At 39.3% G+C, this 26,408-nt stretch overlaps 1 protein-coding gene across 1 annotated transcript in view; it reads left to right on the top strand.

Annotated features, from left to right (window-relative positions):
- Nucleotides 1–26,408, top strand: part of ctnnbl1 (catenin, beta like 1) — a 178,219-nt gene that overhangs the window by 130,083 nt on the left and 21,728 nt on the right. Inside the window, exons 13-15 of the mRNA XM_080205037.1 lie at nucleotides 8,562–8,642; nucleotides 12,103–12,240; nucleotides 18,114–18,186. Coding sequence (XP_080061163.1) covers nucleotides 8,562–8,642; nucleotides 12,103–12,240; nucleotides 18,114–18,186 — 292 coding nt within the window. The remainder of the gene's footprint in view (nucleotides 1–8,561; nucleotides 8,643–12,102; nucleotides 12,241–18,113; nucleotides 18,187–26,408) is intronic.

Genomic DNA, 26,408 nt, shown 5'->3' with positions numbered 1-26,408 from the left:
ATTTTCTAACGTTCATCTAGCTGCTCCTTTGGTAGGGGTTCTATCAATTTTCTGACCACAGATGTTAAACTGCATTCCCCTGAAACATACCAACTACCTATAGCGTAAAATTGAATTTTAAATATTCCCCGAACGCAAAATATTTTTATCCAAATCAATTGAACTAAGATCATCACACTATTTTGATTAATGTTTCTTGATATGATAATTTGTTACATAAATCCTCTTTGCCTCCTTTTTTTTTACTTGTCTCCTTATCGGTCCATCTCTTTATCTTGCATTCATCTCTCTTTATGTACTTAATGTATGCTTCTTTCTTCACCCTCAATTATTCCTTTGTGTCTTCAATCATCTATGGAGTCTCACTGGTATGTTTCGTTAGTTTCCTTTTAATGGAATTTAATATTTTTTCCCTTCATTCTGAAAACTGTTTTAAATGTTTCCCCTTGTTGTTCTACATCATTCTTTGCCAGCATTGTCGCCCATTTTATTTTACCAAGTTCTATTCTCAGCTCCTTAACATCAGTTTTTCTCCAATTTATTAAGCTGATTTTGACATACATAATTTTCTCTATTAATCATCTTAAAGTTTAATATATTATGGTCACTATTGTCATGATGTTTTCTACTTTTGCTTCCCTTATCTGCTTTGGTTCATTCTAAATTGCTAGATCATAAAGTGAAACCCTTGACTGACTTTTTGCATCTTGGATTAGAAAAGAGATGGAGTTTCTACTTGTCTTAAGGAGATGAGTAGAAGCCTTTTTTCTGCCTCTTGCATCCAATTAATATCAATATAGCTGAAATCCCCCATTTTTAATTCAATTTGTTTGCACATTTCTCCCTCCACCTCCCTTTCTGATCTGTAGACTCCACCAAAAATGTGATTGAGCCTTTATTATCTTTAATCTCATATCCATATGGAATAACTTTTTGTTTTGTTCATAGCTGTGTGCTTTTTCCTATTGACAGTATGTTGTCCCGAATCAGTAGTGCTGATTCGCCGCCTTCTTTCTGTTCACTGCTCTAAATATGTTCTACCCTAAAGTGCCCAGCACCCATTCCTGATTTCTCTATAGTCTTGTCTGGGATCCCTACTATGTCTAATCCTCTCCAACACGTCCAGCTCCCCTTTTTATGAGTATGCTGTGTGTATTGTTGTAGTGATGTTTTGATTCATTTTAAATAGGATTTTCTCTCACTTTCTGTTTAACTACCCTTTTAGACTCTCGTTATTTCTTACTAGTCTTACTCCTTTGCCACCTTTGTGCTAGTACACAGGCCCCATCCCTGTTCACGTGGGCCCCATCCACTCAATATTGCTCCTACCTGTCTCAGAACTCGCGCCAGTGTCCATGCAAAGGAGCTTCTCTTCCCAACAAGCCCGTTGGCTATGTTTTAATTGTCCTAATCTTTCTGCTTCTGCGCAGATGCGCATGTGGCTTGGTAATAACTGAAAGATTATTACTCTTGAGGTGCTGCTTGATGCTCCTTTAGCATGGTCTCCTCCTTATTCTGACCCATGTCATTTATTCCAGTATGGGTGACACCAACTAGATTTAAGCCCCATTCTTTCCAAGCTCCTCTTCAACCACCATGCAATATCTTATACTCTGGCGGCAGGTAAAAACACATCTGTTGTGTGTTTTTGGCTGCAGAGAACATTATTTGTCTCCCCAATTATAGAGTTTCCTTTTAAAGTTTATAGCGTCGCAAGTTGGCTTACATTCGCACTGCAATGAAGTTAGTGTTAAAATCCCCTAGTCACCACACTCCGGCATCTGGCTACACTGAAGGACGAGTTAGCATGGCCATTGCACCTAACCAGCTCATAATTTGGACTGCAGGAAAAAAAACAGGAGCACCCAGTGGAAATCCTTGCAGATACGGGGAAAATGTGCAGACTCAGCACAGACAGTGACCCAAGCAGGGAATTGAACCTGTGTCCCTGGCACTATGAGGCAGCAGTGCTAACCACTGTGCCTCTATATTTCTATTCTGCTTCCCCCTGCCTCCCCACATACCCTTGGGGGCAGCCTCTTGAGCCATGGTGCTGTGTTCGCATTGTGACTTATTTAATAATCCTGAAGAACAAAGGAAACTAAGTGGATAGAGACATTGAAATGGACAGAAAAATGGCTAAATTTCATTTATTTGTCGGTAAATGAGGTCGTACATTTTAGGTTGTGAAGCAAGTAATTCATACAGTTTTAATAAAGTAGAGCTGATTGATGTGGATGAACAAAGGAAATTTCAAGTTTGTTCAAAGCAACATCTCAATTGTAAAGGCAATAAAATAAATAAATATTGGCATTTATTGTAAGAGACACAGTGAAAACACTGAAATATTACAGTACATCTGTGGAAAACATTAGTTTGCAATATGCAGATATATGAACATACGAATTAGGAGCAAGAGTAGGTCATCTGGCCCCTTAAGCCTGCTCTGCCATTTGATAAGATCATGGTTGATTTGACTTGTTGCTTCTACTATCCTGTCCACGTGCATGCCCTTTGACTCCTTCTTCAGTCAAAGATCTATCCAATTTAGCTGTATACATACTCACTGCTTCTGCTCTTGCTGCTCTCTGGGGAAGAGAATTCCACAGATTCACGAACTTCTGAGAAAAAATTTCCCCTCATCTCCAGATAAATGGGAGACCTCTTAGTTTACGTCCCCAGGTTCTTGTCTCTCCCACAAGGCAAAACATTCTTTCTGCTTCCATCCTGTTAAGTGTCTCAGGATTTTTATATTTCAGTAAGATCACCTCTCATTCTTCTAAACTCCAGCAGGTACAGGTCTAACTTTTTCTCGTAAGACAACCCTTCATCCCAAGAATCAGTTGAGTCAACCTTCTATATACTGCATTTAGTGCAATATATCCTTGCTTAAATAAGGAATCCATAACTGTACACAAAGATGCGAAATACGTATTAGGAGAAGGCCACTTGACTCCTTAAGTCTGTTCCATCATTCAATTAGATCATGGTGATCTGATTATAACCACAACCTCCTAATCCTGCCTCCGCCGACAACCATTCACCTCTTTATTAAATAAGAATCTGTCGAGTTCTGCCTTAAAAATATTCAAAACCTCTGTTCCTCAAAAGGCAGCAGGATTAGAGTTCCAAAGACTCACGACCCTGCGAGAAAATAACTTGTCCTCATCTCTGTCTTAAATGAGCAATGATATGGAGATGCCGGCGTTGGACTGAGGAAAACACAGTAAGAAGTCTGGCAATGCCAGGTTCAAGTCCAACCGATTTATTTGATAGTAAACTCAAGCTTTTGAGGTTCCCCTCTTCCTCAGGTGAATGGAAAGTTCTGGCCTCAGACAGTACATATAACAGCACAGACCGTTTACAGATTACTGATTGGAATGCGAATCTTTACACGTAACCTGCTATTCAAGTCTTAAAGTGGCTAACAATGTGAATGAAAGGAGCACTGAGCACAGGTTAAAGAAATGTGTATTGTCTCCAGACAGTACAGTAAGTGAGGTTTTGCAAAGCCAGGCAAGTCATGGGGGTTACAGATTGTGTGACATGAATCCAAGATCCCTGTTGAGACCGTCCTCACGTGTGCGGAACTTGGCTATCAGTTTCTGCTCGGCGACTCTGCGCTGTCGTGTGTCATGAAGGCCACCTTGGAGAATGTTTACCCGAAGGTCGGAGGCTGAATGCCCGTGACCACTGAAGTGTTAGCCAACAAGAAGGGAACAGTCTTGCCTGGTGATTGTCGAGCAATGTTCATTCATCCGTTATCGTAGCATCTGCATGGTCTCCCCAATGTACCATGCTTCGGGACATCCTTTCTTGCAACATATTAGGTAGACAACGTTGGCCGAGTTGCAAGAGTATGTACCGTGTACCTGGTGGATGGTATTCTCATGTGTGATGATGTCATCCATGTCGATGATCCGGCATGTCTTGCAGAGGTTGCTGTGGCAGGGTTGTGAGGTATTGTGGTCACTGTTCTCCTGAAGGCTGGGTAGTTTGCTGTGAACAATGGTCTGTTTAAGGTTGTGCAGTTGTCTGAAGGCAAGAAGTGGCGGTGTGGGGATGGCCCTGGCGAGATATTCGTCTTCATCAATGATATGTTGAAGACTCCGGGGAAGATGTCGTAACTTCTCCGCTCTGGGGAAGTACTGGACGACGAAGGGTACTCTGTCCACCGTGTCCCATGTTTGTCTTCTGAGGAGGTCGGTGCGGTTTTTCGCTGTGGCGCACTAGAACTGTTGATCGATGAGTCAAGCACCATATCCTGTTCTTATGAGGGCATCTTTCAGCCTCTGGAGGTGTCTGTCAGGATCCTCCTCCTCTGAGCAAATTCTGTGTATACGGAGGGCTTGTCCATAGGGGATGGCTTCTTTAATGTGTTTAGGGTGGAAGCTAGAGAAGTGGAGTATTGTGAGGTTGTCTGTGGGCTTGTGGTACAGTGAGGTGCTGAGGTGACCGTCCTTGATGGAGATGCGTGTGTCCAAGAATGCAAGCGATTCTGGAGAATAGTCCATGGTGAGTCTGATGGTGGGGTGAAACTTGTTGATATCGTCATATAGTTGTTTCACTGATTGTTCACCATGAGTCCAAAGGAAGAAAATGTCATCGATGTATCTAGTGTATAGCATTGGTTGGAGATACTGTGCAGTGAAGAAGTCTTGTTCGCACCTGTGCATGAAGATGTTAGCGTATTGAGATGCGAATTTGGTCCCCATGGCCGTTCCATGTGTCTGGATGAAGAATGGTTGTTGAAGGTGAAGACATTGTGGTCCAGGATAAAGCGGATGAGCTGTAAAATTGCATCTGGAAACTGGCAGTTGTCGGCATTGAGTACTGAGGCAGTTGCAGTGATGCCATCGTCGTGGGGGATGTTGGTGTAGAGCGCCGAGACATCCATTGTGGCGAGGAGTGTCCCTGGTTCAACTGCTCCGTGTGTGCTGAGTTTCCGTAGGAAGTCTGTAGTGTCGTGACAAAAGCTGGGGGTTCTTTGTTCAATGGGTTTCAGGATGCCCTCGACATAGCCGGAGAGGTTCTCATACAGGGTCCCATTGCCCGATACGATGGGACAGCCGGGTGTGTTTGCCTCGTGTATCTTTGGGAGGCAGTAGAGATCTCCAACGCGGGGAGTACATGGAACGAGAGCATGGAGGGTGCTCTGAAGGTCCTGTTCAAAGGTCTTGATCAGAGTGTTGAGTTGACGAGTGTGTTCTTTGGTCGGATCTGCTGGTAACTGTCTGTAGTGTTCCTCGTTGTTCAGTTGTTGGTACGCTTCTTTACAGTAATCCGTTCTGTTCAGTATGACGATGGCCCCTCCTTTGCTGGTTTGATGACAATGTTGCGGTTGATCTTGAGAGCGTGGATGGCGTTGCGTTGTGCCTGGGTGATGTTTGGGGCTGTCTTGTGAGTGCGGTTGATGAATCTGGTGTTAACGCACCTCCTGATGTTTTGGGCATACATGTCCAGTCGAGGGCAGCGGCCATCTGGAGGAGTCCAATTGGATTCCTTTAAATGAGCAACCCTTTGTTTTTAAACAGCGACCCCCCCCCCCACCCCACCCCAGTTCTAAATTCTCCCACAAGAGAAAACATCTTCTCTACGTCCACACTGTCAAGTCTCCTCAGGATCTTAAAGGTTTTTATCACGTCTTGCACTGTATTCCAGATCTGGTCTCACCAACGCTCTGTACAAGTATAGCAAAATTTCCCCACTTTTATGTTGAATTCCCCTTGCAGTAAATGACAATATTCCATTTGCCTTCCTTATCACTTGTTGTACTGACATACTCACATTTTGTGATTAATGTGCCAAGGCCCCAGTTCCATTTGTACCATGGAGTTCTGCAATCTCTCTATATTTAAATAGTATACAGCTCTTCTATTCTTCCTGCCAAATTGGACAAGTTCACATTTTGTCACATTATGTGCCATCTGTCATATTTGTGTCCATTCATTTAGCCTATCTGTATGTCTTGGCAAATTCCTTATGTTCTTTTCACGACTTACTTTCCTATCTATCTTTGTATTGATATATATATATTGTAAATAGTTGAGGCCCAGTACTGATCACTGTGGCGCTATACTGGTTACATCATGCCAACTCAAAAATGACCCAGTTATCCATACGATGTTCTCTGTTAACTAACCAATCCTCTATCCATGCTAAAATGTTACCTGTCTTCAGCATGAGCTCTCGTCATATTTGATGTGACACTGAGTCAAATGACTTTTGGAAATCCAAGTACTCATCCCCAGGTTCTACTTGTTACTTCCTCAAAGATCTCTAATAAATTAGTCAAACGCAGTTTTTCTTTCACAAAGCGTGTTGACTCTGCCTGATTGCATTAAGATTTTCAAAGTGCCCTACTGTATATAACCCCCTTAATGATAGATTCTAGCATTTTCTCTGTGACAGAAGTGAGAGTAATTGTCCTGTAGATTCTTGCTTTCTGACTTCCTCCTTTCTTGAATAGAGGAGTTATATTAATTATTTTCCAATCTGATGGGATCTTTCCAGAGTTAAAAATGAAGAAAAGCTTGAAATATTTGGGCTGTTCTTATTAGAACAAAGCAGATTACTGTATAATTTGATAGAAGTGATTAAAATTAGGGAAGATTCAGATAATGTAGTTAGAAACAGATTATAAGTAATCTAAAATGGGGGTGTGGGAAGGGGGCACAGATTTAGAATGGAGCAGGAGGAACTCTGTTAGGAAGGGTTATGATTGATGTGGAGACGAGGTCATCATTTAAGAAAAATAGAATAGCGTTGAAAGAAAAAACTTGAGGCACTGGGACATAAGATTAGGTCCACTGCTCATGTGATGCCACTGGCTAAACAATGATTCCTCAAACACCAGAATCTCATAATAGTGACATTTTATAACAAAACATGTATTCTGTCCAGGCAATTACATTTTCAATATCTAGGACTACTCCAACAATATGGTGCTTCTGCCATATGGAATATATTCTCCTAATTGTGTTTTGTAGTTGAATCTGTAAAAATAAGTTTGTTCTTCTACAGTGTTATTTCTGCTTGTACTTAACTAGGTCATAGTCTGTCAACTGCAATTTAGGTAATGGAGTATGAACAATTTGTGCTATTTGTATGAGATTGACAACTACTTGCTGGCTTAAAAATAGGTCACCTTAATAAAATCAAATGGAAAAGGGCATCTTAAAGGTACGTTCTGTGTTGAGTGAATAAAGATCAATATTAGGGAGAGAAAAGAGACATTTGGCTCATCTCCACAGAAAATGTTCAGTAGCGTGAAAATTGACTTCATTCACCTTTCAGATATTAAAAAGTTTATTTATTAATCACAAGTAAGGTTTACATGAACAGTACAATTGAGGTAGTGAAAATCTCATAGTCGCCACAGTCCGGCATCTGTTCGGGTCAATGCACCTAACCAGCACGTCTTTCAAAATGTGGGAGGAAACCGGAGCACCCACCCGAAGGAAACCCACGCAGATGCGGGGAGAACATGCCGTGAATTGTGTAGAAGATAAAAGGGGAAAATACCTTGAATTGCCTTTGCTAGGTTTATATGCAAGGCAGTTGCACTGCACTTTTGAAATATTTTGAAAGTATTGTTTATGCTGCTATAGCAGTGCAACAGTAGTTTGTTGTGACAGTTCTTCTGGAAATACAGTTGCAAAGATCTGATAAAATTTATATCATAAAATCTTTTCTACAACACCCTAGTATTTAATTGATTCAGTGCCCACTATTGATGCAACATTATTATCTAATGTTTTCAAAAAGCATTTAATTTCAGTAATCTCTGCAATTTTTATGCTGCTAGTTTTTTTTTAAATGTGCAATGTTCTTGCCAGAGAAACATTCATTTCTAGATTTATGTCTAAGTTTTGCATTATCTCTGTGCAGCACAATACTGTATAGAGAGTCATAGAAATGTGATTTATACGACCAATGCGGATTCATATCACCAATTAAATATTCATGGGTTGTTTCAAATAAATGCAGATTGGTATTGAATTGATCATAAAGATGAAACAAACTGTCATCCTCCAAGAAACTCATTGACTCTGTAGTCAAAAGCCACTGCCACATCCTCCGGTGCTTCTGTAATCTCCACCCTCCCATCCCAACCACTCATTAAAGGGCTGCTGGTGAAACCATTGAGAAACCCTCACCAACCAATTGACAGTCCTGATTTTTTAGTGATCTTTTCAGTAACTGATGACATGCCGTGACTACAAAGCATCCTAGGTGATTGTAAAAGCTTTATAAGACCTCAGCAGATTCCTGATTAACTTTATCATCACCACTTGCTGTTGCATTATAATGTGGCTCTGTTTAGTGAGTAAAACTAAAAATGGCTTGTGATTTGAGCACTGCTATATAGTATTCCTGCTCTTGAGCAGTACTACCACTGACTGCACTGCAGCAATAAATTCCAGGCTGCAGGATGTGATAAATTTCTAAAATATAGACTTTGTTAAGTCGTGCCTGCTCAGAACAAACTAGTTGATGGATTTCTTGCAAATTGCAGCTTTTTGTGATCCTCAGTTGATGGCTATTTGTGTTTCTCATAGGTTGACCGACTGATGGAGCTGCATTTTAAATACCTGGAAGCTGTGCAGGTGGCTGACAAGAAGATTGAAGGAGAAAAACATGTATGCATCACTTAGTCAGTCGATAATCTTAGTTTTGTCTTTTGCAAGCTCTCATGTTAATATTTGAGATAGTGACTTGCTGATTGAATTTGATTTATTTCAATGAACGTATAACCCTATGGAATTCGATTTACATTTTGGGGAAGATTTTGATTTGATTTATTATTGTTACATGTATTGGTATTCAGTGAAAAATGTTGTTTCTTGTGTGTTATACAGACAAAGCATACCATTCATAGAGTACATAGGAAAGGAGGAGAGGGTGCAGAATGTAGTCTTACAGTCATAGCTAGAGTGTAAAGAAAGATCAACTTAATATAAGGCAGGTTCATTCAAAGGTCTGATGGCAGCAGGGAAGAAGCTGTTCTTGAATTGGTTAGTAGGTGATCTCAGACTTTTGTATCTTTTCCCAATGGAAGACAAAAGAAAAGAGTATGTCCAGAGTGCGTGGGGTCTTTGATTATGCTGGCTGCTTTTCCAAGGCATTTGGAGTTGGGGATTGAAGATGACATTTTACTTCAGTTAATAACAAACTTTTCAGGTGATTTGCTGTGCAATATTTTCATAATTGCATGCACAGAACATGAGAAGGAGCTGTATAAAAATATATTATTCATGACTAATATTCAGGATACTATTCAATCCTGACTTTTATGTCACTGTGGAGGGAATTAAATATTCATTGTGTGTGACAGGAGCTCTGCTTCGTGCCTTCTTAATGAAAGTAAGCATGAAATCAAATGGACTAAGGTGAGAAGGAAAGTCTCTGGAAAACACAACTAGTGTGAAGTACTCTCAAACATATGTCCTTTGGACTATCCAATCTATAAATTACTGAGGTTTAGAACTACATTGGCCTCCATTTGCTAATATTGAGTTCAATAATTTGAACTAACCTGATTAGAAGCATAGAAAATAGAAGCAGCAGTAAGTTATTCGGTTCTGTTGAGCTTGCTCTGCCATTCAACATGATCATGCTGATCCTCTATCTGAGTACCATTCTCCAGCACTCTCCCCATATCTCTTAATACTTTGGTGTCTGTTTCCTTCTTAAATATATTCTGTGATTTAGTCTCCATGGTTGCTAACCTGTAGGCACCAAATTAAGGAATGTAAGCGCTGTCAATAATACCAAAAACCCACTGGCAGTTTCTTTCAAGGTATCTCAGGTTTAAAGTCCAGGCTGCTATGGATAATAACTTCCAAACCACATTAGAAGAGAAACTCAGAGTGTAACTAAAGATCCAAGGCAGAAGATTTGCATGGGAAATAAAATTAAATTAAAGATTTAAGTGTTGGGTTGGGGGGTTTGTGGTTGGTGGTGATATTGTATGTGAGAGAGAACACCCCTCTTATCTGTGCTTTCTGCAAAGAAAGGACTGCAAATATACTTTTGCACTAGTTTCTAAGAGAAAAATAGTTTATTTAAATACAATACCTGCCAGTGGAATTAGCCAGGAAACTCCCAAATGTGAAACTTGGAGTAAATTGTAAATCAGATTTGTCATAAACATGGGGCGGCATGGTGACACATTGGTTAGCACTGCTGCCTCACAGCTCCAGGGACCTGGGTTTAATTCTGGCCTTGGATGACTGTCTGTGTGGAGTTTACACATTCATTCTGCATGGCTATCCTCAGGTGCTCCAGGTTTCCTCCCACAGTCCAAAGATTTGCAGGTTAGGTAGATTGGCCATGTTAAATTTCTCCTTAGTGTACCATGATGTGTAGGTTAGGGGGATTAGCAGGGTAAATACACATGGCCACATGGATAGGGCCTGGTAAAATACTCTGTCAGAGAGTCGGTACAGACTTAGTGGGCAAAATAGTCTCCTGCATAGCAAGGATTCTATGATAAACAGTTTTGAGCTCCTTCCACTAGAGAAATTTCAAATACAAAGATAAAATAATAAATAACATAGAACAAGTTACATACTCAAGAATTTATCAGTGGTCGGAAATTCTAAACTGTATTACCATAACTCAGCTAATTGGTCAAGGTTTGAAGCTGGAATCTTTCCTGCATGATTTGTCAATGGATCATGCAACGGTGTCAGATGTGTCAGAGCTCTTTTGGATGCAGGAATCTGCAGATTGCTTTCATAGAATTTCTTACAAGACAATTCAATTGATTATTCTGTCACCTAAAGATAAGACTGTAAACTTGAACTCAATATATTAGAATTACAGCATCAGTTAACAGTCTTGAGCAAACTTCAGTCACAAGGCTTGTGCTTCTGAGAGCTAGTGGCTGGAATTTTATCATCCCACCCACCATGGGAATTGAAACAGATGAGGGCAGACAATGGAAGGTCCATTGACCTCAGATGGGATCTTACGGTTTCAGGACGAGCGAGGCTGTAAAGTCCTGCCCACTGCCTTTTTCAAATGGTCCTGCTACTATGTTAATCTCTCTTGGGTAGTATGGTTTGGAATGCACGTGTCAATCTCGGTTCCTGTGGTTTCAACCATTAGTAATTCAGCTAAGAGCACAGTGGATCTGTTTCAAAAATTATACCCAAAAGAATCTGGGAGTTTATTATTAAGTTATAAACATTTTCTGTTACACGGTGAATGATTAAATTGTTTTAATCCATTTGAAACTGCCCACCAGGTTTACGATCTTGGGATCTGTACTAGATGCAGCACCACAGACTATTCTACTAAGTTGAAAGGAATCTACTAATCACAATTAACCAGTTTTCTTGCAGGGAAGAATATGCAAATGCATTGTGATATAATACAATTTACTTCATGTGAACGCAGATAAAAACTTACATTTCAAATGTTTTGACAACTGTTTCCCAATTAAATTGTAAGGCGCTTCTACTGTATCAATTTTCAAAGCATAGGATAAATGCTTAAATTAATAACATACCTAAATTAATAGTATAGGCATAAAGATTACATGCATGTCTGTTAAAGTTACCAATTCAGAATAACTTTACTTTTCACTTAAAAAGTGTGCAATTTGTCTAAATTCTTGAATGCCTTATTAGTTATAAAATCGTCAAATGTGAAGAAGTTATTGCATTTAATTAGTGCGTTGTAAAATTCTGTCAAAATCCTAGTGTTCTGCAACCAATAATTACTTTTGAAGTGCATTAATTATTACTGTGGAATCAACCTAAGATCATGCAATTGATCTATTCTGAATAACAGATATAATTCATAAAATGCAAAGAACGCATTCTTCATATCTTAAATTTGGATACAATGAGAATACTCAGCTAATTCAATTGTTTTGCAGTACACTGCGTATTATTGAACAGAGCTTGCACAGAGAATTGATGCTTTTTTATTGAACCTTGAAATAGCCTACATGCCATAAATCGTTCATTTTGACTTTTTTCTGCCTGCTTTTTCACCATTTTAAGCTGTGAATAGCGCATTAATGTTTGATGCAATGGGAAATATTTAACAGTATTTATCCTAAAACTTTGTAACGCTGCTTCTTTTCAGGATATGGTCCGTCAAGGTGAAATAATTGATGATGATATGGAAGATGAATTTTATCTGAGACGTTTGGATGCTGGCCTCTTTGTCCTTCAGCTGGTTTGCTACATTATGGTGGAGAGCTGTAATGCTAATATCCCTCAGGTGATTTAAGAATGCAATCTTCTTAGTCATAGAGGTTAACAGCATGGAAACAGGTCCTTCGGCCCAACTTCTCCATACCGTCCTTTTTTTAAAACTCCTAAGCTAATCCCAGTTGCCTGCATTTGCCCCATATCTCTCTATACTCATTGTACCCATGTAACTATCTGAATGCTTTTTAAAAGGGAAAATAGTACCCACCTCTATTACTACCTCTGGCAGCTTGTACCAGACACTGTGTGAAAAAAATTGCCCCACTGGACACTTTTGTATCTCTCCCCTCTTGCCTTAAACCTATGCCCTCTAGTTTTAGACTTCCTTTGGAAAATGTGTTGACTATCTAGCTGATCTGTGCCCCTCATTATTTTATAAACCTCTATAAAATCACCCCTCAGCGTCCTACGCTCCAGAGAAAAAAATCCCAGCCTATCCAGCCTCTCCTTGTAACTCAATCCATCAAGTCCCAGTAACATCCTAGTAAATCTTTTCTGCACTCTTTCTAGTTTAATAATACCCTTTCTATACTACGTTGACCGGAATTGGACACAGTATTCCAAGTGTGGTCTTATCAAAGTCTTGTACAACTTCAACAAGACATTCCAACTTCTATATTCAATGTTCTGATCAATGAAACCAAGCATACCGAATGCCTTCTTCACCACTCTGTTTACCTGTGACTCCACGTTCAAGGAGTTATGAGCAATTTACCCTTAGATCGCTTTGTTCTGTAACTTTCCCCAACACCCTACCATTAACTGAGTCCTGCCCTGGTTCAATCTACCAAAATGCATCACCTCACTTTTGTCTAAATGAAACTCCATCTACTATTCGTCAGCCCACTGGCCCAATTGATCAAGATCCCGTCGCAATTGGAGCTAACTTTTGTCACTGTCCACTATGCCACCAATGTTGGTGTCATCTGCAAACTTACTAACCATGCCTCCTATATTCTCATCCAAATCATTTATATAAATGACAAGTAACAGTGGACCCAGCACTGATTCCTGAGGCACACTGCTGGTTATAGGCCTCCAGTTTGAAAAACAATTCTCTACAACCACCGATAGAAGCCAATTTTGTATCCATTTAGATATCTCACCCTGAATCCCATGAGATTTAACCTTATGCAACAACTTCCTATGCGGTACTTCTTCAAAGCCCTTGCTAAAGTCCACGTAAACAACATCAACTGCACTGCCCACATCTACTTCTTGGTTACCCCTTCAAAAAACTCAGTCAAATTTGAGAGGCATGATTTTCCACTCTCAAAGCCAGTTCAAATACATCTATTTATGTTATATGTGCACTCTTCACTACTATCAGTCTGACAGAAAATTGATGCTGATATTTAAAAATAATCAATTGTGATCATTGTTAATAAGTGAGCAGGGGCAGGGCAAAGCTATTTGCCACTCTGGGTGAGCCTTCAGCCTAGCAGTCCAATTTAGACCCCTCCTCCCGCCTCACCCCAAATATTCTGGCAGAAGTCTCATTACAGAAAGCCAGCAGCAAAGCATGAGGGGGTTCTAAGAAGATACGTGTCTCAGAAACCCAAGGGTGGGCTTAGGGATTGGGTTAACATAGGTATTCACCGTTTCTACATTGGGAACTCAAACTCCCAAATGTGTGAATGTAACCAAACAACGAGCAGGTTGTGGGTTTGACCTTTGCTGTTTAACTTCCAGTCACTGTCATTACTAAAAATAATAGCAGTACTAGAGCTTAAAAACAGACAACTGACCCAATTGGAGCCTCCGCTTGCATCTATTACAATCCAACTAATGCTTTTGCTACTTGCTTCCAGTCCCATTGCAGCCGTGGAAATTCCAACCAATTAGAATGTTTGTGAATGTTTTTGGTTTAAGGAGGTCTCATTTGACTGGGCAACGCTGCGTGGGATGTGATGTTGTTGTGCGGCATTGCATTATCATGGTGGGAATTGGAATTTCTTTCTCCTCGAGTTGCTAATGAGAATTATGGTACTGATCTGTTTAAAATGTCAGCTTTCAGTTACATTTTTAAACCTGCATGCAGCCTAGGCAAGTATCTAGTTTGCGTGATGATGGTGCCAGCCATGCTAGTGAGTGATATTCAGTAAAAATGAAAATGCTATCAAATGAATTTCATGGGTACATAGAAAACAAATATATTTAGTATATGGACTTTATTTTCTGTTCTTCAAGCTGTGAAATTAATTATCCTAAAATAGTTTGTTATGTGGCTAATAATTGTAATTTGCATATTATAATAACTTTGTCTGTTTGAAGACTGAGCTATTAAAGGATAAATGTGTCCATTCATTTCCTTCTCCAATGATAAGTGAGATTTATAAGTTTTGCAACTTCATAAGCACCGACACCACTTCAACCGCATTCTTCTCTCCAGTTTCTATTTTTCTCCTACCAGCAAAGGTCAAAATGCAGAACTATAAATGTTATGCCTTCAGAGTTTGAAGCAACTGTTTAAAAAAATAAACAACTCCTCCATTAATTCAGTTGCTACAAGCTCTGGAACCAGAACATGTCAATTATATTAAATAAGGGCAAGACATGATGACGTATTCTATTGCTAAGTGAATGAATATGGTGCATGCTAAACCACTATTCATACACAAGCTGCTGCTTCAACGTTGTGTTAAATACCTAACCATCAGCTGGTTGAAAATAGGGATGGAGCCATGGTTAAGGCATAGAGTCAAGCCAAAGGGAACAGAACTACTGGTTAGTTGAGTACAGCAGTTGCTTGAAGTTGGAGGTAGTGCTAGAGGACAAGAACTTGTGACTTTGAGATGCTTTCGGAAAGAGTTAGGGAATAGATTTTTTTTCACCAGGTGTTTGAAACAGGTAGACATATGGTGAAATGTGCACATGAGTAGAGTAACCCTTATGACCCAAATTTTATAACGAACAGAATGTTCAGGCATTAAATTGGGATGACATTGGCTTATTTATAATGGAGTGGACACTTTGAAGAGGCACACAAGCCTCTTGGGAAAAGTGGAGGGCTTTATTGTCAGGTAGAATTGCAAATTTTTTAGATATCACAACTCTTTGAGGGCTTCGGCATCCTTTAGGCTGAGATAGAAGAATAAAGGAAAGTGAATTGCTGTTTTTGAAGATTCAGTGACAGGAGTTAGTGTGGGTACAGTGGATAGTATCTAGAGTACGATGTATGAAGCTCAGGGCCAGTTCCAGAACAGACTTGCCTTGGAGCAGTATATGGAGGAATAATTGAAGGAGTAGATGCAAGCACACTGGAGCCTGAGGCAGTAGAGTAAATGAATGGAAGAATATTATAACAGAAAATGAGAAAGTACTAAGGAAGGTACTAACAGGAAGGAAACATCTTAAAGCTAGATGAAAGCCAGATGGCAGTGTCTGTCACTGAGTTTATGGTGGGTTTGAGCAAGGTATGTTATGATCACAGAGGAGGTCAATATTTTTAATTTTAAAACCCAGGTATTTACTAAAAGAACGAAGCCATATGATTCACGGTTTAAAAGATTTTACTACGTAAAGATCAAACAACAAAACATAAAATAGCTACACTATCTTAACACTCAGTTACTTAAAGACAATGAAATTATAATGAATACCATTTCTTATTGTAGACAGGGTTTTTTTAAGGGGCTAATTATTGAGCTTAATTTTAGCTCATACAAAGACTTGCAACATAGCAGTATCCTGATGAAAGACATTCTTTATTGACTAACATACATTGGGAGGAAGACATCAAGCAGTCTGATGCTTCTCTGAAGTTGCATTACATTCCCAACATAATTATACATCTCCAAGATCACTTTTCTCACTTCTTAGTTCACCTCTACCAGGAATGAACCAATTATCATTGGTACAGGTCAATCATTATTAATAAATGTCATACACTTTAGCCAACAGCATCCTGCCCGCTGACAACATGGGTGTTCATTGGTCCATCAAATCTGGAGGTTCTTATCCTCTTGTCCCCTTGCAACTTCTATAACATTAATCATAGAGTTTAAAGGTAACTTCCACTCCCCCCGAACCTGTCTCTTAGCAACTTGTATTGTGCAAATCATAGAGTCAAAAGTTCTTGTTCTCATACCTTTATAAGAAAAAATGAATAATGTTCATTTTAGAGTCTGGGAATCTGTACTTTCTCTGACCTATACTGATGAAAATTGTACTCTGTCACTGCATTGTTCTGAAAGAATTTGGTTCCCCTTAGCTAGCTCCCATCCCATATGCCTCAAGGCAACTTGCATTTTGGGCAAAATGTACAGAAAATAGATCTGAAATACCTTTGTAAATTCAAAATACATGTTTACATCTTTTAGCTGGTTATATGTGTTTCTATGCAGACAGTACCTTCTGTAATATATTTAAGGCAGTCTGTGATTCTTATCCAAAGTTAATCCACTCAGTTTTTAGTAGTCTTATTAGTGTTTTAAATCCCGGACTATTTTGAAATTCTCTAATACTTATACTCCGATCAAACATCTTAACTCCACTTTCCTTCCATTTTAAATAGATTTGCTTTCAGTCAGATACATATTAAAACTTGGAAGATTAACTGCTTGCACTGTGTCAGCAATTCATATACAGGGTGCAACTTCTTGGGTTTCCATTTACTTCCAGCAAGGTTTTTTTCTTCAAATTTCCCCTCATGTCCTTAAGTTGCTAACTCCCCATTCAGAATAGGCATATTTGGTGTCTTAAGCATAGTCATTTCTGGTCAGAATTCTGGTCCTAATATTCTTTAACAGCGGAGTTTTGTATCTAAACCTCTCCCTCTCTCAGCATGACCGTATCAGGAATTTAAGTTACTGTTGCTAATGAGTCAAGTTCAGATAGTAAGGGTTTTAATTTTTTTTAGCCCACATCCAGAAGTTCAATCGAATTCTGCTGTCACACATGCTTCCTTCACTCTAGCTTGTTCTAAACTCAAACTAGGCTGCTTGAACAGAAATCACTCCCAAGAACCTACTCACCCTTACAATGAACTGTTGACCCTCTTTTGCCTATTGTTCACTTCCTGCGCAACCTGATCACAATCTGTTTTTTTTAAACCAGAGATCAAATTCTTAAAGGGACTATCTTAAAGATGTAGGTTTCTTATCCTGAAAAGCACATGGGTCATCACAATTAGATTTTTGAATTTTAACAATCCCAAGCCCACATCCTGTCAGCATTTGGAAGAGAATATTAAAATGTCAATTCATTGCCTCTTCAATTCATTTCACTTCCTTAACATTCAGAAAGAACGAATGCAAGTAGGCAGGAAAAAAAGCAACAAAACAGAGTGGTTTCAGTTGCTCAGGAATAAGGTATTTTATGTATTGCTTATTATCGAAAGTTTTTGCGAAGATTGTTACAACAGCATAAACAGATTATCTTTAAGTGGAAAAGAACATCGTAGTTATCAGAAGTGTCCCACATTGCTACCAGCCACTAAAGTAAGGACTATTCCATACATATCATAACTACCTTGCCAACAATTATCTCAATCTTTTAAACTAGTTGTATCTTTTCCAAGATGTTGTCCTTAGTTTTATTCAAACAGTGCTTTAAGTTGTACGCTCTCTTTCCCTCCCTATCCACATCCTCTGCTCTCTATACCTTCTTCCCACCCCAAGTACTCTCTTCCCCCCTTACCCTCAAATTCTTGCTCTGTTTTCTTTCAATCTGCCCTCCACCACTCTCCTCCTGCCAGTCCTTCTCCTCCACTTGCTTCACGCTTCATTATTTACTTGCGTGCTCGTATCTCTAACATACTTTGGTAAGCAAAAACGAAAAAGCCATGATAGAAAAATGCTTCAAACATATCAAGGTAAATTCTGACTTTGTTTTGGTTTGATATGGATGTAGCTTTGAGACTGTATTTGTATTCATTTTCAGATAAGACAGCGTGTGCACCAGATCCTGAATATGCGAGGTGGTTCAACCAAGGTGGTTAGACATATCATGAGAGGTATGAATGTTTTGAGCAATGGAGAAGTCCATTAATTCCAAATATGCCCCTTTGCTTTTGTCACTTGCACTTAATTATCTTTTCAAGAAATATTCTTTCAGATTATCCCTTGAATTCACTTGCCTATCAATTTTGGTTGTATTCTCTGAAAATGTTCATGCATCTATTACTACACATTGGATGAAAACATTTTATTTGACTTTCTTCTGAACTTAATTAACTCCTTAGGTTTGAATGTTTCACCCATGTTGTTTGCATTAGCTTTGTCAGTTCACTTTGGAACATTGCGTTTCCAATATTATCTGAATAGCAGTGCAGATGCTAGGTTAGTTGATGACTGTTGACTGCAAATTATTCACTGGCAGCGAACATTACATGTATTTTGTCAGTGTGCATTGTTGTTGATGTATATATCTTAATCTGGATGCTCTGATTTTATGCCTGTTCTTTGCCATCGTATATTAGTCCTATAGAACTCTGCAGTGATGCAAACATAATTCAGTTACAAAAACAATGAATTCCCAGCATGTGGCTTATTAGATCACACGTAGGTGCCAGTACTAATATTAAACAGTCAGAGCATATTGATTAATTCCATAGGAACCAAAATATGTTTTCTATTTGAGAGAAGCATCTGTTTTGATTAAAGATTAGAGATCGGGAGGGATTTGGAAACAAGGATTAGAGATTTAAAATCTGGACATTGCTTGATCCAGAACCAATGTAGGTAATGACTAGAGAGGATGACAATTGAAAGGAATTTGCTGTAATTTTAATCTCAAAATACAGAGAAAGCAGAGTTTTGGATGACCTCAAATTTACAGAAGATAGAATGTGAGAGAGCAGTCAGGAATGTGTTGGAACAGTCAGGTCTTGAGGTATGGAAGGCGTAGTTGAGGGTTCCAGCAACAGTTTGATTGACTAGAGATGGAAATAAGTGATCTTAGTGATGGCACATACATGAAGTCCAAAGCTCATCTTGGGTTCAAGTGTGACACGAAGCTTGTGAACAGATTAACTTAATCTCAAACTGTTGCCAGGCAGAGAGATGGAATTTGGAATAGGGACTGAAAGCAATTTGCTTCAGTCTTCCCAACATTTAATTGGAGGAAATTTCTGCCCATCCAGTACTGGATGTTGGAAAAGTAGTCTACTAATTTAGCAACATTTTTAATATACTCACTTTCTCCACCATGCAGACTGATGCAAATTTGTTAATATTGAATGATATTTTGATACTGGCAAGTGGCACATCAAGTTTAAGTAAAATTTGTAAGTGTGGAATTTATGTTTGGCATCATGTGACAATGAACACATTGAGTTGACTAGAATACAAATTACCTTTTACATGCAACAGGATCAGCAGTCTGATAGATGTGCTGGATGCTGATTTGACCATGCTAATATTAGTAATATCTCCTCAGTGTGCATTAGAGAGGATTTTATTTTTCTCTTGAAAGCTGTTCCTGTATCTTTAACCAATCACTGTCTCTAAAATGTAACCTCTTAATTGAGCTGCACAGCCATGGTGAAATATATCTATGTTTGAAAAGGTGTTTCTAGAAAAAAAGACAGTTTAATATAGATTAATTTATTCAAGGGATTTGCTGGCTAGGCCTGCATTTATTGCCCATTCCTAACTGTCCTCTAGAAGGTGCTGGGGATGGTGCTTTTTGAACAGCTGCAGTGAGACTGAAAATTCTATGACTGCAATGACATGGAGGGACAGTAGTTAATTGTTCAATGAATGTGCGTTCTATACTATTTATCCTCCATTTGAGCAATTGAAAAAGGTCCTAATATTGGATCATTAAAGCAGAAATGACTTCTTCCCCTTGCATAATATTGTCTTTCAGAGAAGGCCACCGTTGCTTTGTCAAACACAGCAAAACCCATGCATAAACAATCCACAGTGGGACAGTATACCATTCTGTAACTTATTTACTGGAATATTTGTACTATTATTGCATGCAAATAGATACTTGTGGCTTTATATTACACACATTTGGGCTAATTTGCCTGTGACTGTGACAGTCGTTGAGCCCAGAGGGAGTACATAATGCTTGAGATGCGGCTGAAGAATAATAGATTGTGGGTTCATTAACTGCACATTCACAGCCTAATAAGTTTGTGTTTGTTTTATTACGTCCCCCCAGCTATGTGTGAAGTGCACTCCCATGACAAATGTGTTGAAATCAGCTGTAAAGCAGACCCAATTCAGCTCTTAGAGTAAAGAAGTGGTTCATTTTTAGTAGGAGCTCTGCTCTCCAAGGAGCAAGTGCACATCAGTGCACCATATTTATAGGAAGCCAAGGATTTCTGAATGTCAACTCTGAGAATTGCTTCTTAATAGTGGCTTTTTGAAGGCCAGCATAGGCTATATGCCAAATCTTTTGCAAAAGCTCTTTGTCTGTGTACTAGCTTTTAAAGATTTTTCAGTGGATTAATGGAAGAGTAATGAATATCAAAGATTTATAAAGCTTCTGAAATTTATATGACCTGCTGCTGTCAAAGCAATAGAATTTTTTTATCCTATCATGGGATATGGATGTCGCTGACAATGTCAGAATCTGTCACCCATCCCTAATTTCGTTTGACTTGAGTGTCTTGCTGGGTCATTGCAAAGATCAGTTAAGAGTTAACCAGGTTGTATGGGCCTGAAGCCACATGCAGATGAGACCAGATAGAGATGACAGATTTGACTCCCTAAAAGCATGATTGGTTTTTATCTTGGTCATGGCCACCATTACTGAGGCTAGTTTCCAATTCCAGATGTATTAATTGAATTCAAATTCCACCAGCTGCTGCAGGAGGATATGGGCCCATGTCCCAGGGCATTAGGCAGAGCTTACTAACAAAGAACAACGAAAATTACAGCACAGGCCCTCTAAGCCTGCACCGACCATGCTGCTCAATTTAACTAAAACCCACTACCCTTCTGGGAACCAATCCCTCTATTCCCATCCTATTCATGTTTTTGTCAAATCACTACCGTAAAAGAACAAAGAAAGTTACTAGTCCAGTGACATTACCACTATGCCATATTTTCCCCACTTGTCCTCTTAAGTAGGATTCTTGAATTTAACCACAAAGTTTACTTTGATCTATTGCTTTAGTTTAGACACAAGAATTGACTGTACCTATGCTCATTTTGAGGCAAAGCGGAGGAAAGTTTCTTATTGCCAGTTTATATAGCGGTCTTAAAATGTCACTGTTATGAGATCATCCATATGATGCTGCATATTATAAACTGACATTTAAGAAATTTCTGGATGAACATTATTTCCCTTTGCCTAATGTAAACTGGGCACATCACTGGGCTCTGCTCACTTGTGTTTTATCAGTCCAATTGAAGATAACTTATCCTTCATGAAATAACCCTCCTGCAAGTCAGTCATAATGAACCATGGGTACTGTGGAAGGAAAAGAAATGTTCCGCTACCAATGAGTTACTTTTCTAAGTGTAGTCACTGTGGTTATGTAAGCAAATACAACTGATATCAGATTCCCCACTTCAGCAATAAGATAAATTATTATTGTAGCACAAGATAACATGAAAAGGAAGCCTTAAATCATAACTATACACAGACTTGCTCAGTACAGATACAAGTCTGACTCCTGGGCGCACTTTGCAGATTGCACCTGCTCAAACCTGCGCCCAAATACCCAATAGGCTGACGTTCACACACTCCGTTTTGATAGGCCCTGGGAGGGTCATGTGACCTGCAAATGATTACTCCTTAAAGGGGCCATTCTATCACAATTAGTTAATTTGTTTTTAGTACATGTTGGTGAAGGCTAATTGTGTTGTTAAGAACAGGTGGAGAACTCCTTGCTTCCTGACAAATCATGCAAATGACTCCTTTATATCCACTTGACAGGGCATCCCTTCTTTTAACATTTTATCTAGAAAGTAGCACTTCTGTAACACTGTCCCAGTCATGCAGTGAAGTGTCAGTCAAAATTTGTCATTGCACCTAATACCACTGCTGACTCTCATTTGGAGGAGATATATTTGGCAATTAGTCTAAGGAGTGTAAGAAAATATGACAAAGCAAGAGGATAATTGTCAGGTGGTTGTCAGTTCCATTGCAGCCTAAATTTGATATTGATCCTGGCTGAGTTTATTGGCAAGCTTTTGCCATTTCTTAGCTGAATTGATAACTAAAGTATGTCTTGGTAATTAAGTTAGCTCTTCTGAGGAACAGCGATCAGTCTATTGCCAACATAAGCTGACTAAGCAAATTACTAACAGTCATAAGAAGTATATATTGTAGCTGGCTCACCATATCAACTGAATTTTAAAAAATATTTCAGAGAATGTCAGTGGCTGTGCCAGCATTTATTGCCCATCCCTAATTGCCCTTCAACTGAGTTGCTTGCTGGGCCATTTCAGAGGGTATTTTTAAGAGTCAACCACGTTGCTGTGGATGCAGACCAGGTAAGGATGTGAATGAACCAGATTACAGCAATTGACACTGCTTCCGTGGTCATCTTTAGACTTTTAATCCCAAATTTTTATTTATTGAATTCAAATTTCACCATCTGCCATGATGGGGTTCAATCCTGCATCCTCAGGTCATCACTCTTGAGTCTCCAATAAGAATATCACCAAATCATTGTCTCTGTTTGAATTAGATGCATGGAGAAAGGAAGGAACGGTATTACACTGAAGTAACTGAAAAAAAAGAGCAGCAAACAAACTCCAGATCTGTGATATTGATGCAAATAGCAATGAGAATTGAAAAAACTGCTTAATTCAAAATGGAATATAGATGAAGAGATCCAAAAGGTCTGTTTTCTGAAATGAGAGAAAATGGCCCCAATTTATTTCCTGTTACAATATTGCAATTTTGTTTATGTTCTTGAAGCCTCCGCCAGTTACTTCCATGAAAACAACATAGGAAAAAAAAGCATAGAAAAACTACAGCACAAGCAGGCCCTTCGGCCCACAAGAGTGGAACATATCCCACTCAAGAAAGAATTTTTAAATTCTGTCTTAATTATTTCCTTCAATATTCAGAGAAGATTCACTCGACCAATTGCTGGGATGAAGGGAAAGGTTATGAGGAAAGGTTGGACAGGTTGACCCTATATCGATTGGAGTTTAAATAATTGAGAGATGACCCTATTGGAACATATAAGATCCTGAGGGAACTTGATAGTGTGGATGTTGGGAGGATGTTTCCTCTTATGAGTCTAGAACTTGGGGACATGGTTAAGATGGATATGAGGAGAATTGTTATCTCTTAAAGGTTGTTGATCTGGAATTTGCTTTCCCAGGTGACAATGGAGGCAGAATCATTAAATATTTTTAAGGCTGAGTTAGATATGATTCTTGAATGGAAAGGGAGTCGAAAGGTACCAGGGGAAGACAGGAATGTAGGGTGGAGGGCGCAATCAAATTAGCCATGATCGTATCAAATGGCAGAGCAGATTTGAGGGCAGAAAGGCCTCCTCTTAATTTAAATGTTCATAAAAGCAAAGACTGGTGTGTTTCCCTAAAGCCTGCTTCAAGAATATCCTGTCTTTGGACAGTCCTGTAAGCCTGCTAAAGGTTGTTGCATCTAAATTTTGGGCCTTTCTTTGCACAATATTAAGCAAACAAACATTACTTCTGGTGACCACAAACCCAGGTTTTAATTTTCTCTCAGTGTAGTAATGAGGAAAACACAGAGCGCACTTGTGATTTTGCAGTTGCCTAAGGGTAGTCAAGAAAAAAAACCCAAATCGATTCTTCCTGCCTCAGGCATGGTTGGAAAAATAAGGATGTAAATCAGGTTAAAGCTCCTTTTACGACAAATCTTTATCTAAAATTGCCATCATTGTTTTGTGCATTTCTTTGAATTGGTCAAATTTAACACTGCATAGCTCAGCTTACAAGAATTTAATTAAATTTATTGAACTATTGTCTAAATTTTAGTAAATTGGAAATTCTCTGAATATAAGAAGTAACTTTAATTATGCCTACATACCCTGAAAATATATTTACTTTTAATTGTTCATAATAAAATTAGCCAGGCAAAAATAATTTCAGCTGCATATTTAAGTTCCTCGTCCACCCTATAAAACAAAATTATCTGCAACGTCTACTTTCAGAAATCAGATCTAATACATTTCAGCACACAAAATCAATATTGGTAGATAGCAGTCAACAAGTGTCCAGAATATCTTTTTGAGAGGCCACACACACTTTCAGAAAAGGAAATCTAACTTTGAAATACCAGGGAAAGTCTTAAATGGAAAGTTTCCAGATAGATCAAAAGACTGTTTCTATACAAATGGAACTGATTTCTCCATAAGAGGGTATGTAAGGAGACTGAGAAAGAATCAGAATTGGCTTTCATTATAGTGTGCATCATTCAAAACACCTTGCCAACACTGACTGTTGACCATAGAATCCCTACACTGCAGAAAGAGACCATCCGACTCATTGGGTCTGCACCAACTCTCCTAGAGAGTATCCCATCCCCCCGCTCTATCCCCGTGGCTAATCCAATCTTTGGACACTAAAAAGAGTAATGCAGCATGGCCAACCCACCTAATCTGCACAACTTTGATTGTGGGATACTGGGAGAATATGCAAATTCTACGTAGTCACCCGAAGCCAGAATCGAACCCAGGTCCCTGGCGCTGTGAGACTGCAATGCTAAATGCTCTGCCTTCGTGCCGCTCTCTTGAAGGCTTATAAGAGAAGAAAAGCTATTGGCCAAGGTTCTGGAGGACTCCTATGATCCAACAGACATGTTCTTTGAAGTGTTGGTGTTTCTGAGAGGATGTGAGGAGAGATGAATAAATTATGGAGGGGAGAAAAGAAAGAATGACTACTATTTATCATTTCATGCAGAATAAACGGTATCAACACAAGACTTCTATAATTATACAAACTGTGAATACCGAGGCTTTAGTTCCTAAATTTTATTCATATGTACGTTTGTACAACAGTGACTCCAATGTAGAATTTTGCAAATATCTCAATTCACATTTTGGGCATAAGCTAATGGAGCATTATAGAAACCTGAGTGGTTATACCTTTTTCTAGTAAATTCAATGTACTTGCAAATACTACATGTACACAGAAGTATGCAGTAGCTAAATTGCAAGTAGTTTTCATGAGTTAGAATGTGTTTATCTTTCCTGAGAGTGAAATGCAAAGTTTGTAAGTTTGTCTCCAAAATAGCAAATATAAAATATGAACTGCAAATTCCCTTCATGCAAAGCAAAATAATTTCAGTTTAGGTTTTGTCATTTATTTTGAAATAACTGATTGAACTGCATTTCTGGGTCGTTCTTTGGTTGTGTCATGTCAGTGGTATATTGTCACACCAGTGCCTGACACCACACTAATAGAGGGGTTCTGTCTCTCCTATTCAAATGTGACATGACCTTAGCCTCATCGTATTGATCAGATTTGATGAGATTTTGAATGGAGACAAAGAACACGTTCTTAAGAACATAAGAACATAAGAAATAGGAGCAGGAGTAGGCCATCTGGCCGCTCGAGCCTGCCCTGCCATTCAATAAGATCATGGCTGATCTGTCGTGGCTCAGTTCCACATTCCCGCCCTCTCTCCATAACCCTTAATCCCCTTGCCTATCAAAAACCCATCAACCCGCCTGTTAAAAATATTTAGCAAGGTAGCCTCCACCACTTCAGGCAGAGAATTCCAGAGATTTACCACCCTTTGAGTGAAGAAATTCTTCCTCAACTCCATTCTAAACCGCCCCCCCTTTATCTTGAGGCTGTGCCCCCTAGTCCTACTGTCCTTTCTGAGCGGGAAGAGTCTCTCCACCTCCATCCTATCCATCCCATTCATCATCTTATACGTCTCAATGAGATCTCCCCTCATTCTTCTAAACTCTATTGAGTACAAGCCTAGTTTATTCAGCCTCTCCTCATAGCTCAACCCCCTCAACTCCGGCATCAGCCTAGTAAACCTCCTCTGCACTCCCTCCAAGGCCAAAATATCCTTGCGTAAGTACGGCGCCCAAAACTGCACACAGTACTCCAGCTGCGGCCTCACCAATGCCCTATACAGCCGCAGCAAGACCTCCCTACTTTTATATTCAATCCCCCTCGCTATGAAGGCCAGCATCCCATTCGCCTTCCTGACCACCTGCTGCACCTGCAAGCTGGGTTTTTGCAACTCATGCACAAGGACCCCGAGGTCCCTCTGCACCGTCGCCTGCTGCAGTTTTTCTCCACGTAAGTAATCCTTCCT

This window comes from Carcharhinus amblyrhynchos, chromosome 16 (genome assembly GCF_965287045.1).
Source record: "Carcharhinus amblyrhynchos chromosome 16, sCarAmb.v2.hapA, whole genome shotgun sequence".
In the NCBI taxonomy this organism is placed as follows: domain Eukaryota; kingdom Metazoa; phylum Chordata; class Chondrichthyes; order Carcharhiniformes; family Carcharhinidae; genus Carcharhinus; species Carcharhinus amblyrhynchos.
The sequence above is the reverse complement of the archived record's forward strand: the minus strand, read 5'-3'. Positions and strand labels throughout refer to the sequence as shown.